We start from the raw sequence: 18,895 nt of genomic DNA, 5'->3' as shown, positions 1-18,895 counted from the left end.
TGCCACTATAGTATTGCAGATACGAAAATTGTGGATGCAATGCTGCCACTTGTTCTTTAGGGGAACATTAAAGCAAGACTTTGTGATGTATGCTGAGCAGCTGCATCAGCAGCCTCTGGCAACAAGTAATCATCAAAATACAAAAAGTAGTAGTTATTGGATGTAACTCCAGTTCCATGATTATGTACACTGCCCATTAGAGGGCGAAGCACATACAAAATTGAATAATAATTTCAATATAAACCAGCAACCACACTGTACACTCATGTCAAGTCAGAATACATGGGATGCTAAGGGACAAAGAACAGCTGGTCAGCTAAAATAACCTTGACAAATTTCAGACACAAAGTGATGCGAACTTGCGTTTCAACCTAGCCAACATAACTTGACAGCAACCAACACAGTAGTTGTTTGCGTGTGCCACGTATTGGTGTACAGCATTCCAAACTTTCCACACATGATGGTATCAATTACAGACATTTGGGGCACAAAAAGAGGTTCCTTTCTTCCTGTTACAAGTCAGTGTACCATTAAAATTGAATTTCTTTCAAGGTAAAACAGTCGCCAAATGTTGCTTTAACTTTTTGAGTTTGAATTAATGGAGTTATCCTCCTAAGATTTGTCGAGGTTGATCATGATGTGTTTTTTGCTTTCTAACTGTCCTAGCATGTACTTGCCACCCTGCTTTATGTTTTCACTGATGGAGTCCACCAACTAAATTGGCACATAAAAGACAGAACTCAAACTTTGTAGGGAGTTTGGGTTATTGTCAGCTGTAGTACACAGTGTAATGTAATACCAGACCTGTGACAAGTCTTTACACAGTGTTTTTGGATGACTTAATGGGTATATGCCATTTAGCAGTCTCTTACTCAGTGAGTTTTTGAATTGAGCCACTGCTTATTGCATTGTATGTGTAATTCCAGTTGCCTAACTGTAGGATTCATCAGCAGTCAGAACAGCTCGAGGTGTTTGCTGGCTGTGATTCAGTAGCCTTCCATTAAAAAAAAAAAAACAGAACATGCACAGGACCGGCTGAGAAACGGAGACACTCCTGGAAGACTGTATTTGTCCCTGTGTTTCTGAGCCTCACGATTCAGTTATGCCTCTATGACTGGGTGAGATGTCTGCATCCAATACATTTCTTTCATCAAGATTGAAAGTCACAGCATCATTTCAAACAGGGCATAATTTTAAGCTGAGTTGACAGCCCTGGTCATTGGTTTACCATAAAAGTGCTGCAGTCCATTTTGCCAGTCATTCATCTTGTTTTCTTCCTGATTCTCTCTACAGAGGCGACCGTCCTCAGCTACGATGGCAGTAAGTTTATGAAGGTCCAGCTACCAGTGGTGATGCACACAGAGGCTGAGGACGTGTCTATGCGATTCCGCTCCCAGCGAGCCTATGGCATCCTAATAGCCACTACATCCCGGGACTCTGCTGACACCCTGCGTCTCGAGCTGGAGAGCGGCCGCGTCCGTCTGACTGTCAATTTAGGTAACGCCTCGGATGCACACAGACCGCAGCAGCAAAGTCAAATTAAGCTTGATAACACTTTCAAATGCACATAGACATATACAATATTACACTCACACACACACAGACACCAATTATTCTTTTTTTCTTGTGCATATTTTGAATAGAAGGAGATGGTGTACAGACTTTCAATGGCAAGAGTCTGCGGCTCTTTGCTCACTGCCAGTTGAGCACACAGCTACCGATGCCCAGCAGGGAATGCTCGCTGCCCACTCCATCAGCTAACTCAGATCAACAGCTATGGATGTGTATTGCTCAAAAGGGAATTGTCCTTGCAGCGCACACACTGCTGCATTCTTCCCCGCTGCTGCTTCCTTACCAATACAACCCGTTATCACTCATACGAGGAAGCTTATAATTCTTCTTAAGTTGAAGTGTGTTTATGATATTGCAGCTCTTCTCAGCGAGTGGTTACCTAATATCGTGCAGTTGTGGCCAGTCAACACCCTGCACACATGTTTTTTAATCATTTTATTCACCTATGCACTTTAATCATTGTAGGAGGAATGCATGATTGCACATAAATTAGCGACTATGTCCTAAACGAGCACAGGGGAAGACATGCCCCTGCCTACAGCAAAAACAGAAGATTGAGGACGAAATGAAAGACACAGACATTATTGTGTGGACGTGAGCTTCTTTGCTCGGCAAATAATCCAGTGATGCCTCTGAAAAGTTTGATATCTCTCAAACAGAGCAGTGCCACGCAAATGATAGCCATCTATTCCTCTTTTCCACTGGCTAAACAGAAATGGGCTCCCTAAGCGGAGCCGTTTAGCGGTGCATGCAAAGTAGACAGTCTGTGTCTGCTGTCAACCACAAGGAAGCATGTGTCTCACCATGGGAGACAACAGCGCCACACAGTGACAGGGCTGACAAGTCATATTATTGCAGCTACACCAAGATGCCCTTTGATGAAAACAACAGGCTATGGCGTTTTGTTTTCTTTTGAATTATCTTTGACACATTTTCGAGTTTTTTTTTTTTTTTTTTTTTTTTGTCTGCGACCATTAGTCCTTGAAGCCTGTCTTCCTTGTCCCTCCTTCAGAAAGCAGAGCATTCCCTGTAAGGGTAGGCTCGTGTTGGTCTCTGGCTGTTTGCGACCACTTTTCTGCTGTGGTTGACAACACATGACAAGCAGGGCCAAATGGGAAGGAGGGGAGGGAGTTTGATCTGGGTCACCTTTCTCAGAGCACGACACAAGCTCAGCCTTAGGAAACAGAGCGGTAAAGTTAAATACAGAGATGGTACAGGGTTGGATGGAGATACTGTAGTAGAATCAAAACAATCATTACTTGTTACCAGGAGAGGAAATAACTATAGTGCTGCATTTACTATACTTCAGTGACGGAAGAAGTACTCAGATGCTTTACGTGAAAATAGCAATACCACAATTTACAATATTCCTAGTACAAATCCTGCAGGTAAATTAGTCTTAATTTAAAATCAATCAAAATAGTATCAGCAAAATGTACTTGACTAAAATAACCATGTTTTATCCCACCACATGATCTATATTTGATTATGGGTTGTATTACCCTGTAATAGCATTTTAATTGTCACACCTAGTCTGGGTAGGAATTAATTCACCTACTTTATATTGTATATTATTGAGCTGTGGTGACAAAAGTATTCTCATCCTTTACTTAAGTAAGAGTACATTGGTATTTTATGCAAAATATATACAAATTAAAACACTAAAGTTAAATAATAAAAGTACTTTTTTGCAGAGAGGGTGTTAATGCTGTGTGTTAAATTATAACATGTGTTTGATTATGTGATTATTATCACTGACACAATCGCATGCAGCTTTATGATGCTGTCTGAGGTGGAGCTAATTTGACCTAGATTTTATTTGGTAGTGGGAAGTGAAATCTATAACAATGCATCATATTTCATAAGCTGATGTAGTAGATGTTAAACATTATAATATTTAGTAGGGGGGAAGGAGGGGCGCAGATGAATAGAGAAGCATAAAATACACAATCAAAGTACATCAAAAAGTATGTCAAATTGTGCTCAGTAAGTAAGTACAGTATTTAATTAAATGTAATTGATATGTTCTCACCAATGCTACTGTAGTAGAACAACTACAAAATGTTTGTATTGTACATCATGGATTTTTAGTAAAGTTGTAACATAATTGAGTGAATGTGACAAGGTGGAAAAAACACCATGACAATATGTTGAAGTCCTCTTGCACAGGCAGACAGAATAGATATATAGTTAGAAAAAGAGAAATAGAGGGGAGGAGAGTTTGAATACCTTCCAGTTGGCCCTGTCTGACCCTGACCAAAATCTGATGCTCTCAAAAAGAAGTTATGATCCTAAAAACAGACATCTTCCAGCTGCATGTAAAACAATTGGCCCCATGATGAAAACAAAACAATGCAAACCATGTCCTGTTACTAAACCTCAGCTCTTGTGCCTCTCTGTTCTACACTGCTGTAACATGTACTCCAGTAAACTGTGCTCCTCTGGCACGACTACACTGCAGTGCTTTTACCAGCTCGCTGCAGCTCGGAGCCACGGGTGAGAGCATCAGAGGACGGACAGTGTCCATGTGTGTGTCCCCAGAGGGGTGGACTGTATGCTTTAATGATGTCTGCAGCTGTAACGTTGAAAGATGAATTTATCTCTCATCTATTCTTCCCCGTCTAGATTGTATCAGGATTAACTGTACCTCCAGTAAGTTACTGTTCACCTTTCTTCTTCTTCTTCGTCTCCTTCTCTAACTCTTGCTGTCCTTTTGTCCCGAGAAGTTTTGTTTTATAGCCACGTTTGCCTTTGATTTTCTTACGTTATATGACCCTGACATTAAAATATCCTAAAGCTATGGCAGCGGGAATTTAATTAATGCACTGACATATATCTGACTTGCCCCTTGCATTGACATTGACGTCACATGTCATACCAAATTCCACGAGCTATGGGAACATAATAAATTCTTGGTGGTGTCCAGGAGAGTCCCGAGCAGAGGGGAGGAAATGGAGGGAGGCTTGAATTAATGATGAACCCAAATATGGCAGTCAGGTGTGATACGACACACTGAGGTGTTTCTAATTAATGAACCTTTTAACTCATGAATTCAAGCTGAAATAAAGCACATGCTACGGAAGCGCAGGTATTTTAGACATGCATGATTTCTCTGTCTCTCCTCTGCTTTATTTTGTTTTGTTTTGTTTTGTTTCTTTTCTTTTCTTCTTCCAGCATTTCACGCCGGTTCTAAATTGATGAGGCCATTCAAAGCACAGAGGAAATACAGAGTGTGATTTTTATTATTCTCATTAACCTGCCTCACCGAGCAGAAAGAAAGGGATGAAGAGTGAGAGAGAGAGAGTGGAGCTGTTTGTTTGCTGAATGTGTGTGTGTGTGTGTGTGTGTGTGTGTGTGTGTGTGTGTGTGTGTGTGTGTGTGTGTGTGTGTGTGTGTGTGTGTGTGTGTGTGTGTGTGTGTGTGTGTGTGTGTGTGTGTGTGTGCGCGTGTGTTTGTGTATGTGTGTGTGTGTGTTTGTGTATGTGTGTGTGTGTTTGAACAAAGAGGTTACATTGCAATATTTTGGGAGGTAAATATCCTTGACATTTATTATTCAGGAACAGTGATGAATTAATAATCACTTCTCTGGAGTCCTAATACATGAGCCCTTTTCCTGTTTAATGATCCTGAAGTGACAGATACTCTCAGTATCAGTAAATACCAACAGAAATTAGACAGTTTAAGCTCTATGATAGCGGGCCAGACTGTGTCACATACTGCATACGAGGACAGACTGTTCTCTGAAAGCGCAAGTGTTGGATCTCTTTGTGTGTGAAGTGTTACAGTAGTTGAAGGTCACCGCTGGATGAGAAGTGGAGACTTACACAACAAAAACGCCTCCACACAGAATCACATGATGTGACCTCTAGACATGTTGCCGTGAGCTAGCCCTTCTTAACACCTTTCTAAATGCTAAATAGCGTTGTTCATGCATCTTGGATTGCATCCCTTGTTTGTGTATGCAAATAAAAAGCTCTAAGCTCAAGTTTCCCCTTTCGGCTGCTTTTAAAAGGTCATTCTTGGTGTGAGGATAGTGTGAAGGCAACATCATCCCTGGCTGTTATACTAATATTAGCTATTTTGATCACTTTATTTATGTGGTTGTTCACTCTGCAAATATTCTCCAGATCTGCCTTGTTGTGTACGTCATCTTGCTGAAGTAGACGGGGGCGGGACAGCCCTATTTAGTGTGGAACTGTTAAGGGCTAGTAAAAAGATCTACAGTAGGTAGTTTCTTTCGTCTCAAGCATCAAATAATGGTCTCTTTACTGCCAACATGTTTTATCCAAGTTATGTGGGCATTTTCCTAACATAGCTCCTTGTTTCTCCATAAAAAACAATAGTTTTAAATGTGCCATATTTGCAGAATTAGCTAAAGTTTTATAAATATTGGCATATGCTGCAGATGTCTTCCACTAATATGTTTGCAGAGAAATATTTTTATGCTGTCAACATCTAATATTATGATAAAAGGAAAGCTAATGTTTAAGTAAAATAGAGAATGAGGCAGGAAACAGCAGGTCTTCCTTGAATAGATCCAGACCTAATTGTGTCACAAGAAAATGTTTAATTGAAGTTCTTGGAAAGAACTGTGTTAAGCCAGTGCATTTCCATTTATGAAGAGTTAGCGTTTTAATTCTTCTTTTTTTCTCCTAGGTTGTTATTTTTGTCCTCTATTTTTTTCTGTGTTAATTAATGCGACTTGTCAGGCGCTGCAGCTCCGGTCAGCTCTGTGGATGAAGAATTTCAGCACCGACTCAAAGAACACATCACTGTCAATTAGGGACCCAGGCTCCCTGGGGCTGCCCAGAGCTGTCTGAAGAAAACACTGCCACTTCAACTTAAACACTGTTAACAGGCACTGAGTGACAACAAACTGAAAATATGAACTAAAAATACTTTGTGACAGATCATCTTTTTTTTGTCTGCGTTTCTGGTCTTCTATTATTCATTACCTTGAACTGCAGGATGATCACAATTTACAGCTTAGGCAGGGTGCGGTGATGAGGGCAACTTAATGTGATTATTCTATTCATGACCTTCTTGAGCGGCATCTCAAGCTGTTTTTTTTTTCTCTTGTAATTGATCTTACCCACACATCAATCTTTTGTTTTTGACTTATTTAGTGTGAAAGAGCTGGAGGAGATTCTTCTACATGGATGTTACACATCTGTGCACGTCAGGAATGATAGATCAGAGAGGCATTTAAGGGGAGGGTACACAGGGGGTGAGGGCCAGGTTTATTAGCCAAAAGACTTGGTTTTATTTGCCATTATTACTTTAATTTATTGTTAATATTACAAAACATATATACATTTAACTATATTTCCGCTGTATATTTGTTATTGCACTACACAGTGGAATGTCATTTAATCACATTTTTGAGGACTACTAAATTCATGGTCTTCAACATTGATTATGTTACAGCGTACACTGCTAAATAGTATAAATCTTGCCTGTCTATACACACAGAACAATAATCCACCTGCCTCATTAAAACCACTGAACACCTTCTAACCAATCAGAATATAGCTTTCTGTCTGCCTGCGGTGTAATACAGATTAATGGTACTCTGCTTTCTGCAAGGAAAGGTAAAGTAAAAGAGGCTTTCTTAATCTGGAACAAAAATAATATAGATGAGTGAGTCTTAAGATCAAAATTAATATCCCCCCCTCATGATAGCATAAAGTGTGATCTAGTAGGAGACTACAAAAATGGCTGGATTGTGGCGGGAGGCTGAATTTGAGGTCTTATTATTATTGTTAAATAGGTTGCTCCACAGAGTTCTTAATGTTTTATTTAGATCCTGCAACGCCGTTACTCCTCAAGTCTCAAACTAAATGGATTTTATTTTTACATACCTATGTTTATATAACAAATAAAAAGCAAAAACATGAAATACTTTTCCCTCAGCAAAAATACTTACCATAAGCCTTATTATATTTCTGCATGTACACTAGTGTAAACCGAGCATCCGCTGAGAAGAAAAAACTCTGACATCTTTAAATGAAGTAGCAAGTATGGTGATGTTTTTTATGGTTGCAATGATTTGGTTTCAAACAAAGGCTAACATGTATGATCAGTGGTCCTTGTAACAAACATTAGTAATTTGAGAATAAAAGTAGAGCATACTCAGTGACTTCCCTGTCATGCAAGCAGATAGTAACATTACAGGATTATACAGTTATTACTAAAAACTGTAATCTCAGTAACCTTTCACTGTGTTTGATATTGAGTAGTCTCAGTGTAAATAGTAAATAAACATAAATGCAAATGGCCAGAAACAGCAGATTAGTATTAATTGTCATTGTCATTTATGTAACCTCTGTTAGCTCAAACCGTTTCACTGTAGTTTTTCTGTCCGCAAGGTTGGACTAGCAGGTCGTCTCGCACTATAGCTTGCTGAAGCTTTCCTTGCCACTTTGCCCTGGCTCTGATGTCTGTGTTGACGGTAATCCAGCGTAGTGTCCTGCTGCTTGGTCAGTGAGTTCTTCCTCCTTCCACCTGTGTGAGTCACAGTGTCGCGACAGGCAGCACCAGTATCTGACCCGTCATCTAGCCAGCCAGAACTGATTGACAGGATAATCACATCTTCTCATGCTGCCCTGTGCCACACTTCCACCACTGTTCCCCTGGGCCCGAATTCAGCGAGGCAGGAAGAGATCACTGTAGGGCCATCAGTGCAGATAGATCAACATCAGTGAGGGCTCCAGAGAGGGCTGGACACAACAGACAATGGGACCAAAGCCCCCTTAATGTCTGGCCAGCAGCTGGTGGTTTGGACCACAGACTGCACTACCAGCACAAAACCAGGTCCTACAGTAGTGAATGCTGTGCAAGAATGCACTCCTTGATGTGATTGACCTCTCTTCCCCTTCCCTTTCTTTCCTCCTTGGAGAGCAACAAGGACAGAATGATGGAAGGCAAAGATCAAGCATGCTTTCAAGTCCAACCCCATCCCATTATTTTATATCTCTCCTCCTTAATCCCTCGCCAGTCGTCTGGTTTCAATCCTGCCCCGGTGTTTAGTGCTTACAAAGCAGAACTGTGCCTCTGAGATTGAGTGTGTCCCAGTACTTTGGCAGTCTCAGATTTGCATACGCATTGCACCGGAGCTTTGAAGATTGCAGAAAAGCAGGAAATAAATAGCCATAAACGGGTTCAGACGAATGAACCTGGCACCCATCTGAAATGCTCCCCACATTGGGCAAGGTATCTGGAGCCTGGGGATTTTAATACTGTCACAGTGGCACGTCCTCGTTGGCCTGTTTGGTTATGTGTGCCCAGCAGGGAACATTAGAGCTATACAGAAATTCAAAGATGCTCTAAGATGGAGGCTGTATGAAAAAATAATGTGTTGCCCCACTTGGACCAATGTTGAATTTCTTCGTGTAGAAATGTATCCTGGAGAGATTTTTTTTTTTCTGCTCCTGAGATCACAGATTTGCTACAATTTATGTGTTTTATCAGTGATTCTGAATCTCTCCTTGAGGTTTTTGGCACAGTAATTCTGTGACATCTCCATTACTGCCTGCTAGCAATGACACACTTCATGCAGCATTAACATACTGGTTTCAAGATTCAGTGAAGGAATGATTAAAATATTGTTATCAGTTAAATGTTATTCAATTGAAAGGTAATTTGGTGTTATATATAGATTTAATAAAAGTGCATCAGACTTATCAAGAGCATTTGTACAGTTTTGGCTACTTGCTTGTTTTTTTCCAAAGCACTAATGCATTTTCAAGGTTGCTGATAAAAATCACATTCTGCATTTCCTCTTTATTGTGTGAATTTTCAGGGACAGTCACCTGTTTGTTTTGCTTTAAAAGGTATTGTTCTCCACCATCGAACTCGCTGCTTCCATTACGCCAGTATTTCATTCTGGATCACTATTTCATGTCATGTGGTGGACATGAGAGAATCAAATACTGGGTTGCTCAGTCGAAGGTAAACAAGATGGAGAGTGATGCTCAGTTTTTAAGTGCCGTGTTCATTCATAGCCTTTTGGTAGTTATCTGCTGCCACCAAGTGGCATGATAGGAACAAAAAAAAAATCTCACTAAAAAAAGAGATCAGTTCTGCTGAAAAGTTTAATTTGCTTTTGTTTCAATGGTTAACTAAAATTACAGGCGTTATCCTCCCACAGAAAAAACAGTTAGTGTGTATATTGTTGGTTATAATAATAAAACATCCTGATTATTGCCTCCCTCCTCTTGGTTCAAGGAAAATATAAGAATTTGATGCCCTATCTAATGGTGCGTCCAGTGCTGCAAACGCAAATCAGAATGATGTGTTTCTTATGGACCATTAACTCTTTTACCTTAATGTTTTCTGCCTCTGTCCAACTATGTTACTCATTCACACTGTCCTCCTCTCAATCTCTTTTCTCTCTGATTCGGTTTATATCTGCTTCCTTTCAGTCTCTGTGTTATGTGTGTGTGTGTGTGTGTGTGTGTGTGTGTGTGTGTGTGTGTGTGTGTGTGTGTGTGTGTGTGTGTGTGTGTGTGTGTGTGTGTGTGTGTGTGTGTGTGTGTGTGTTAACCATAATTTGGACTGTCCTGCAGGCAAAGGTCCAGAGACAATATTTGCGGGTCAGAATCTGAACGATAATGAGTGGCACACTGTACGTGTGTTCAGGAGGGGCAAGAGTTTGAAACTGACCGTGGATGATCTTCTGCCTGTGGAAGGTACTTCTCACCCTTGTTTTTCTCATATATACACTTAAATAAGCCATACAATTTGTTGGGCTCTCAGATTGTAGGTAAGACAGAGTCAGTATCACAGAATAAAAGACTTCATCAGGTGTATTATCCTGTATTATACAGTACTGTGGCAAGTGCTGCTTTGCTGATCAGGAGAAAGCCTTTTTTTCTGAAAGAGTATATTTCTGAAGCTGTCATGTCTATTTTGGAAAAGACATTGATATTTGAAATTTAAAAGATGATTTTAAACATGTCTATCCTGTAAGATAAACAGTTGAAAATAGCAACAAAGTTCAACAATAAGGTAGACAGTGATCAATGTTGTCATTCAGGAACAATGGTAACCATTTAAGTCAATAATACTCTTTATTTTACAACAATACTATTTAGGTTGACTCTCTGTGGGACCTTGATTGTCTTTATTATTAAAAGTAAAAAATAGTTTGTGTCATGTTGTACTTCTCAACATTTTGCTATGGTGTATTGCCTAATGCACAACCTATAGAAAACAGCAAGTTCCTTTGGCTGATAGTCCACAGATATATATGGTTCTGTATACATTTCTTTATATTTACTGTTTGATATTTGCACATGTTAAAAGCAAAACTTGTACAGTGCTACTTTAATTTCTTTACAGTTTATCCTGTAAATGATATCAGATTACTTTAATGTCATGTTGTTACTGTCATAACTGACATTACTGTAGTGGATTGTTGTTAACATCGTTTAACTGTCATGTACCTCCAATGACAGACTCTTTCTCTCTCTCCCCACCCCCTCCCTCCTGATCAAAGGTCAAATGGCGGGTGACCACACCCAACTGGAGTTCCATAACATTGAGACGGGCATTGTGACAGAGAAGCGCTTCATGTCCATGGTGCCGTCCAACTTCATTGGCCACCTTCAGAGCCTCTCCTTCAATGGCATGGCCTACATAGACCTCTGTAAAAACGGTGACATTGATTACTGTGAGCTCAATGCCATGATTGGCTTCAAGAACATCATTGCCGACCCGGTCACCTTCAAGTCGCGCTCCAGCTATGTGACTCTCACGACTCTGCAGGCCTACTACTCCATGCACCTTTTCTTTCAGTTCAAAACCACCTCCTCCGACGGCCTCATCCTGTACAACAGCGGGGATGGGAACGACTTCATTGTGGTGGAGCTGGTCAAAGGGTAAGGGGATGTTTCTTCTTGAGTATGAGTGCAGGAACTTTGAGTTTTCTCCTATTTACTTACAGCTGCTTTACTTTCTGACACACCGAGTGCTTTAACTGGGTTTTTCAGACCTTAAAAGGCTCAGACTGTTGGATATGTTGTTCTGTTTTCTGTAGATTGGACTGCCTTTCTGGTGTCATTGCAGGGGTGTTTTTTTGCATTGCTTTTCCCAGAGTTTTTCAAATAACAAGGAAATGGTACCCTGACATACAGTATATCTGAAATGTCTAGTGAAGTTTGATTTGGTGTAGGTAGCACTGATGTTTTTGTTCAAATCTGTCAGCGTCACGTAAACTACAGCAGTCTCTTCTTTACGCACACATTACATTTGTCAGGCAGACCTACCTGCCACCAGGTGTAAAGTTTTATAGCAGTGTAGGTGGTGTTTATTCATGTAAGAGAGCCCATATCAATGGATTATGATTTTAATAATGCAGCTCTTCATCCACATGACAGTTTCCAAACAGAATAAAATTCTTGACAGCTTTTTATGCCGTCACTGTGGGACTTTCTTCTCTTATCACCTCTGTGCCAGAATATTTACTGAAAGAGCTGCCGGCTATTACTGTTCTTTTTAATCTTCATGAAGACACGGCAAATACCCAACATAAAAGGGAATCAACTACACAAGGGTGTATTTCTTATTGCTGAAATGCAGCTATAGAATAACTTTATTTTAAGTAATGCCTGAAGTTAGGGTATTCAATGTGCTAAAACATTGAAGTCATACATATTAATTAAAACGAGCATGCAAATCCTAAATTGCCCATAAACCGAAGAATTTAAGGTTGATTTGTTCAGCACAGCCCAGAGTCCTTTGTTAATTCTGCTACCTGGCAATTATTTGCCTTTTCAAACTGCTGCTTCTTCTGATACTCGTTATATATGCATATTTGAACTCAGGCACACCCCAGCTACACACACTTGTAAACTTCTGCTCCAGTTTTCATACAATCATTATGCTTTTCCCCTTATTTATGCTATTATTTTTATTTGTGTTTTAATCTAATACAAGTTGCAAAATTACTGTTTCTGGGAAGAGATATAAATATTTTGGACACGATTAATTATGCAGTATGTTTTTGTTTTCAAATCACATCTGCAATTCTATCTTTCCTGTCCTTCTGATAAATCATTGCACCCTCATCGTCTCATATTGTTAAATATCTGCTTCCAGTTACCTACATTATGTGTCTGACCTGGGGAATGGAGCCCACTTGATCAAAGGTAACTCAAACAAGCCCCTGAACGACAACCACTGGCACAATGTCATAATCTCCAGGGATACCAACAACCTCCACATGGTCAAGATTGACACCAAGATTACCACGCAGACAACCACGGGCGCCAAAAACCTGGACCTGAAGGGTGAGTATACATCCAGAATGTATATATGTTTTAACATTTCATTAAATTGAGGCTGCGGAGGTGAGAGAAAGAGGTTTGTGACTGAAAGGTTGCAACAGCAGAATAAACCCTGCAGCAGTGGAGGGAGAACAAAAAAAAAAATGGCTGGCCCTCACTCATTACCAGCACAAAGGTAGCCTTGAGCAGTAAATCAACGCTCGTCTAACGATGTGCATGTGCAGCAGCTGGTTCATAAAATAGACCTTTTGTGCTCAGCAGACCAACCTTGGATGGAAGTAAAACTAACAGTTAACAACATGAACACTTTTATAACTGGAAGGTTATAAGTGGTATAGTTCGTGTTCTACCTTGAAGAATTCGTAATTGCTTGCGTCAAAAAATGTTCATAAAACAGTACAAACCTTCTGACAAATTTCTGGTTCAGATATGAAAGAAAAATTAGAAAATCAAGTCAGCACAGTTAGAAAGATTTCTCAAGCAAGACTGACAATAATTAACCTCTTGTACTTCTTCACTTGCATAAAATAGTTGAAACAGCTCTCATTAATGTATAAGAATTTTAGTTTGAGCCCATAACACTGCAGTCTAAAATGATGTGCTTTGGACTTTACTTTGTAAAGCTTGTCACGTTCTTGTAATAAGGGTGATAAGGTAGGCTTAGTACCATGTTTTATATCCACTAGGGGTCAGTCTTGTCATGCGTGTCATTTCTCTACAGGCAACCTTTACATCGGTGGGGTCGCTAAGGAGATGTACAAGGACCTGCCCAAACTGGTCCATGCCAAGGAGGGTTTTCAAGGTTGTCTGGCATCAATGGATCTGAATGGGCGGCTCCCAGACTTGATGTCAGATGCTCTGGACTGTGTGGGGCAGATAGAGAGAGGATGTGAAGGTGAGGTGTCTCTTAGCCCTCAAAGGAAACTTAAAGTCTGTATTTGGTGATCAGTTGCTGTCAACCTTTTTCTTTGTCTGTGGAATTTAGAACATGCTGAAGCTCAGGTTTGAGTTTTATTGGATTGATTATTGATAGATCTTAAAAAAGAGATCAGGTTAAATTGCACAATTTCCCTGATAAACACGGAAAATATGTTTTTTATTATAGCTTTTATTTGATTATTTCTAATTTTCACACTAACGCTATCTTAAGGGGTCATTGCAGCACCATCCAATGCTGCTGAGTCTTCCCATCCTCATCCACACACACAACACACACTGTGAAGTACACCCACCGAGGCACACACACTGACAACCTGTAGCACATAATTTAACATCCATAAAGTCTGTTAGTATTCTGTTAGAATGCATCAAGCTCTGACACTCCTCCACAGGCAATCATTTCTGTTTCACTTGGCCATAATCTGATTATTCTCTCTGCCATATTTGTACTGCCTGTGTTATTTCCCATTTTATCCCCATTCTGTTTTGCTCTATGCATGCTTGCTGGATCTGAGAGTTTGCCAGAAGCAATCCTTTTGAATTATGTATGAAGCCTTTGTTGCATGCATGAATATCATTTGCCCAGTCTAATGTGTGCACCATATCCAGAGACAATATTTGATTTATTTTCCAGCATCAGTCACTTAGTTTAATTTCACAATTCATCCACTCTTTGTCTATTGAGTACGCAACTTCGGATCTTTTCATGTTCCAGCATTACAAATGTAATCAAATTCTGTGCCCTGTGCAGGTCTGTCAAACTTGCTGTTTTCATTTTGTGCCACACAGAATCAATGGTTGCGCTCATTGGAAATGATAGCACATTTATTGGATTGTGATGATGGAGTCACTGGATAGCATGCAGTAGTTGTTAATAGTATCTGAATAAAGCAGGGACTGTTTTTCTCTTCCTCTAAATCTAACTGGACATAATGAACAAAGCATATCCACTTCTCTTAATGATAAACGTTGCTTGATTTTTACTATATATTGCTAATGCCATTTTGAGAGTTATAGTTTGGCTCAACCCAGCCCTCATTATACAACATCATTTTCCCCTCTGGCTCTTTTTGAGGACAAACCTCCCTCCCTCTGTCTCTCCTGCCTCACCAGTCTGTGTTTCTGTTGCTCCATCTCTGACGTCTTGGTGCCTTTACTAACAGCTGGTATACTTTGCCTTTTCCTTTCCTATTATTTTGCTGACAAAAGTTGCATTGATGAAAGCTGACTTGCAAGGTAGATAGCTTTGTCTGTTTGATACGGAGTCTGATGTTCCTCCCAACCCCGTTTGCATCTGCAATACCTCTGCCCTCCACCTCTCCACAATCTCTGCCCTCACAATTTCCACGTGTCCCCTGAACAAGATGACTGCCTAATTTGCTGTTCACCCACCTGCTATATGGAATCAGCTTCAGTCCCATAGAAATACAAGTGTCATCTTGTATCAAAGTCTATGGGGCTCATGTTTTGATTTGTACTCACATATTTTATGTTGTTTTAATTGACCGTAACTTTGATTTTTAGTGTGGTCATTACTTATTTGTATTGTTTGTTCACGTATTGTACATGTAAGGGATTATTTTGCATGCCTTATAATAGTCTGAAAAGCAAAGTTTTATCCTGCATGGATTTCCTTTCAAATTATTTGGGTTTTTAACTCAAATGCATTTTTATGTTTTACATGAAATTAATCATTGTGTAAGATCATTTTTACATATGCCTTATTCCTTTTATCATCATTGGACATCCAGTTTGACAGTTAACAGACTTAAATACGTGGTTATCATCACACATCTGTCCCAAATAAAGTAGAGTAGAGTCCTATTAAACCTACTCTTAGGTTCAGCCAGCCTGCAGCAGCAACAGGCATACCGGACCTGAGTCGTCATAGTAAAAATAGTAAACATGTGCTTAACATTGTGACACGATCACAGTTCGGTTCGGTTTACTACTACTACTTGGCTACGTTTAGTAAAAGATCGTGGTTCGGGTAAAAAAAAAAAAGTTAACTTATGTCACAAATTTAAAATAAAGTCAATGTTGACTTCAGTTTTCACACGGGGCACAAACGGTGAACTCCTGGGTGGAAGTCCTGTGTTTGATCTTTCCAGCCACCACAACTTCCTCCCTACGCCAACTTCTTTGCTCCTGTCATAATTACTACGACCACTAGAGGTCACAATAAATGTAACCTTCTCGCTTAGTAGTCGGTGCAATTTGTCCAATCTGAACATTAAATTAATGACATAAATGGATGATAACAGCCTCCCAACCCACTAGTAGGTTTAGTAGACCCATACTAACCCATATATTTTTTTAACAGTCACGTGATTATAACCTCCTATTCAACAGTTCAATCAGGTGCTCTGGAACTCCCTTACCACTTTGTAAGTAAGAAGTATTTTGAGCAGCCAGCTTCAGACTTTCAATATTTAACAGTTAAAACGAATGCTGCAAAACTAGTAGCACCACTGACCAGTAACATACGTTCATCCAGATACATTTTGATAAATCTAAAGCAAAATGACTACATTATTTGCAATTAACATGAATTTGAACATTTATAGTTGAAATATTCTCTTCATCATATCTCATATATAAATCAGACAATTGGAATTATTACATGCCATGTGAGCCTACTATTATGAATAGTAACTCTTCTAATGTATCACTGCCTTAATTCTTAAAATTTCTCACGTCTTATATTATTAATCATAACATTATAAGTAGGTGCATTATGCACATTTTGTCTGATTGTTTATTTGACTCATAACTGAGTCACAAATTATAAACCATTACATTCGCAAGACATTCACCATATTATACAGTTGTACATGATTTAGTAAGTAATGATTTGTATATCATTTATTAAGATGCAATTGTAATAAAAATGTGTGCAAATATATTTTTGAAACATTTGTTATCAGGAATTAAACAGGTTTTTTTTTAAATGTTGCATGAAGTACACTATGTACAGCACTTTGCTTTTTGCATTATTCAGGCCTTGAGTGGGCAACAGCAAATGCTGAAACTACTAACCAGTTACCATAGCTACTCTAAATCTGAACAGGAGCTTCTGTGGCTACACTTTATTCAGAAAAAAATGAAATATTTAAGGATATGATTGTAATGTTTATCTGTATTCAACAGCTGAGCAACTGCTCTTACAATTTTACAAGAGCAAACAAATACACAAAAGAATAAATGCACAGTTATCATTTTAATGATAAGGACTAAACTATCAAAAAAGCTAATTGTGTTCCATGTTGGTTATCACGTCTGCGTTAGTATTTGTGCCATTTTTCAGACTTTATGTTTCCATGTGATAGATCCAGATGTTCATAATAATAAAGAATAATTGACAAATAAAATTGGTGAGCATTTAAGAATTAAAAAGCTCATGTCCAAAGAAATTACAAAATTAATCTCATAAACTTAAACTTCAAAAATAAAATATGTAATAATAGCATTCCTCCATACTAACATTTACCATTCCACTAACATTTCTCCATTAACTGAACTAACTCAAACAGACAATGTTATATTGGTGCAGACTGACAGAGTGACTGACTGACTGATGCGCTGATGGAAGGTTGGAAATGAAGCATGAAGATTAAACACTTTGACTAGAAACACGAGGTTTAAAAGCACACGGGTAACTCAGGCCTCTACTGCTTGAGAACTAAGTATTGTTTTCCTATGGCCGCCTTCACGAGGTGTAATATTGCATTTTGTGTGATCCGATTGCAATCAGATTTCAGGTTTAATCCAGGTGTCGCTGAAGACAGATTAGAATGTAAATTATCTTCACTGGAGGTCAGGGACACACAATAATTTGGAGAAATAAATAAATAAATTACATTAAATACATTACTGTATTTTGTAAACACATCTTATATAAATATAAAAAATATACATGAGCGCTAGACACTGTTTACTGGAACATTAACTTAATTCATACTAATGCCTTTTAATTGTCTTTATTATGTAGTGCTTCAATGTAAAAATGTGAAATAAAATATTGAAATAAACCATTTAAAAAATGTTGACTTATTTAAATAACTAAAATCGTTTTTATTTTGTGTCTTTGTACCTCTGTAAGGCTTCGGTTTTGTCTGTTTACCGAATACGTTTACATTTATTGAGGCTTTGTGCAGACACCTGGCTACAATCTGGAAATTAGTAACAGTATTTGTAGGACGAATACAAGAGATGACTCAATGTACAGCCAGTACAGTATGTTTGTTCTGTGTACGCTTCTATTTGCAGAAGCCTTTTGTTCGTGTGTTCAACGTGACATTTAATTTCACTGTAAGAGTCAATCTGCAGACTGTATTATAAAAGTCTTCTCACCAGGGTGTTATATGTCTCCATATTCAGGCCCCAGCACTACGTGCCAAGAGGACTCGTGTGCCAACCAGGGTGTGTGTCTTCAGCAGTGGGAGGGCTTCAGCTGTGACTGCAGCATGACGACATTTGGAGGACCGCTGTGCAATGATGGTAGGACTCACCTTTTTGGTTCTCAACTGTCAAACTCCAAATAGTTTAGACTTTTTATTTTTCTTTCTTTTTTTTTGTTAGCCAGTCTGAAAGGTAACTTTTGGTATAATACATTGTGGGCCCTATATATGAGATTTTGGGTTTTTAATTTCATTCAAGTCCCAGTAAATCACACAAAACAACAAGCCTCATACACATCCCACAGTTTTAGATGCATTATTCAGTCCATCTGTTAAGCTGAGTAAATGCAGCCAGAAAACCTTGGTATCAAACATTTAAAGGTGGGTGTTATCATCAACAGCAGGGCCATTTTTATCCCGTGATTTCACACAGCATTCGTATTCAAGCTCCTTATTATTTCCTGTGTCTTTTTCTGTTTGTGTTATATTGGTGTCCTCATGCAGCACAACGTTTGCCAAAAGTATGACATACTTGCTTTGCAAGCTCTCCAATCGAATCGAAGTAAAAGCCCCAACTGTGCTGTGTACTGTAACTACTGACTGGAACGCTGTAACTTGGTCAATTAGAATGAATCTTGACACAGTTTGTTTGAATACATTATCTTCACTGAGGGAGGTGAAAACTGTTGCAGCTCT

At 39.1% G+C, this 18,895-nt stretch overlaps 1 protein-coding gene across 21 annotated transcripts in view; it reads left to right on the top strand.

Moving 5' to 3' along the window:
- The window catches only part of LOC138616130 (neurexin-1a), a 245,559-nt gene that overhangs the window by 107,823 nt on the left and 118,841 nt on the right, over positions 1 to 18,895 (top strand). For 14 of the 21 annotated variants that reach the window (XM_069690213.1, XM_069690210.1, XM_069690203.1 and 11 more), the window contains 7 exons: positions 1,294 to 1,497; positions 4,198 to 4,224; positions 10,140 to 10,262; positions 11,072 to 11,453; positions 12,673 to 12,863; positions 13,582 to 13,755; positions 18,180 to 18,299. In XM_069690213.1, the coding sequence (XP_069546314.1) occupies positions 1,294 to 1,497; positions 4,198 to 4,224; positions 10,140 to 10,262; positions 11,072 to 11,453; positions 12,673 to 12,863; positions 13,582 to 13,755; positions 18,180 to 18,299 (1,221 nt within the window). The remainder of the gene's footprint in view (positions 1 to 1,293; positions 1,498 to 4,197; positions 4,225 to 10,139; positions 10,263 to 11,071; positions 11,454 to 12,672; positions 12,864 to 13,581; positions 13,756 to 18,179; positions 18,300 to 18,895) is intronic. The other 7 variants (XM_069690215.1, XM_069690220.1, XM_069690219.1 and 4 more) reach the window with 1 other exon arrangement.

Source organism: Brachyistius frenatus, unplaced genomic scaffold, assembly GCF_029030835.1.
Source record: "Brachyistius frenatus isolate BFR_SWC_R1_liver_20210118 unplaced genomic scaffold, ASM2903083v1 Contig_8, whole genome shotgun sequence".
NCBI classification, from domain to species: domain Eukaryota; kingdom Metazoa; phylum Chordata; class Actinopteri; family Embiotocidae; genus Brachyistius; species Brachyistius frenatus.
The sequence above is the reverse complement of the archived record's forward strand: the minus strand, read 5'-3'. Positions and strand labels throughout refer to the sequence as shown.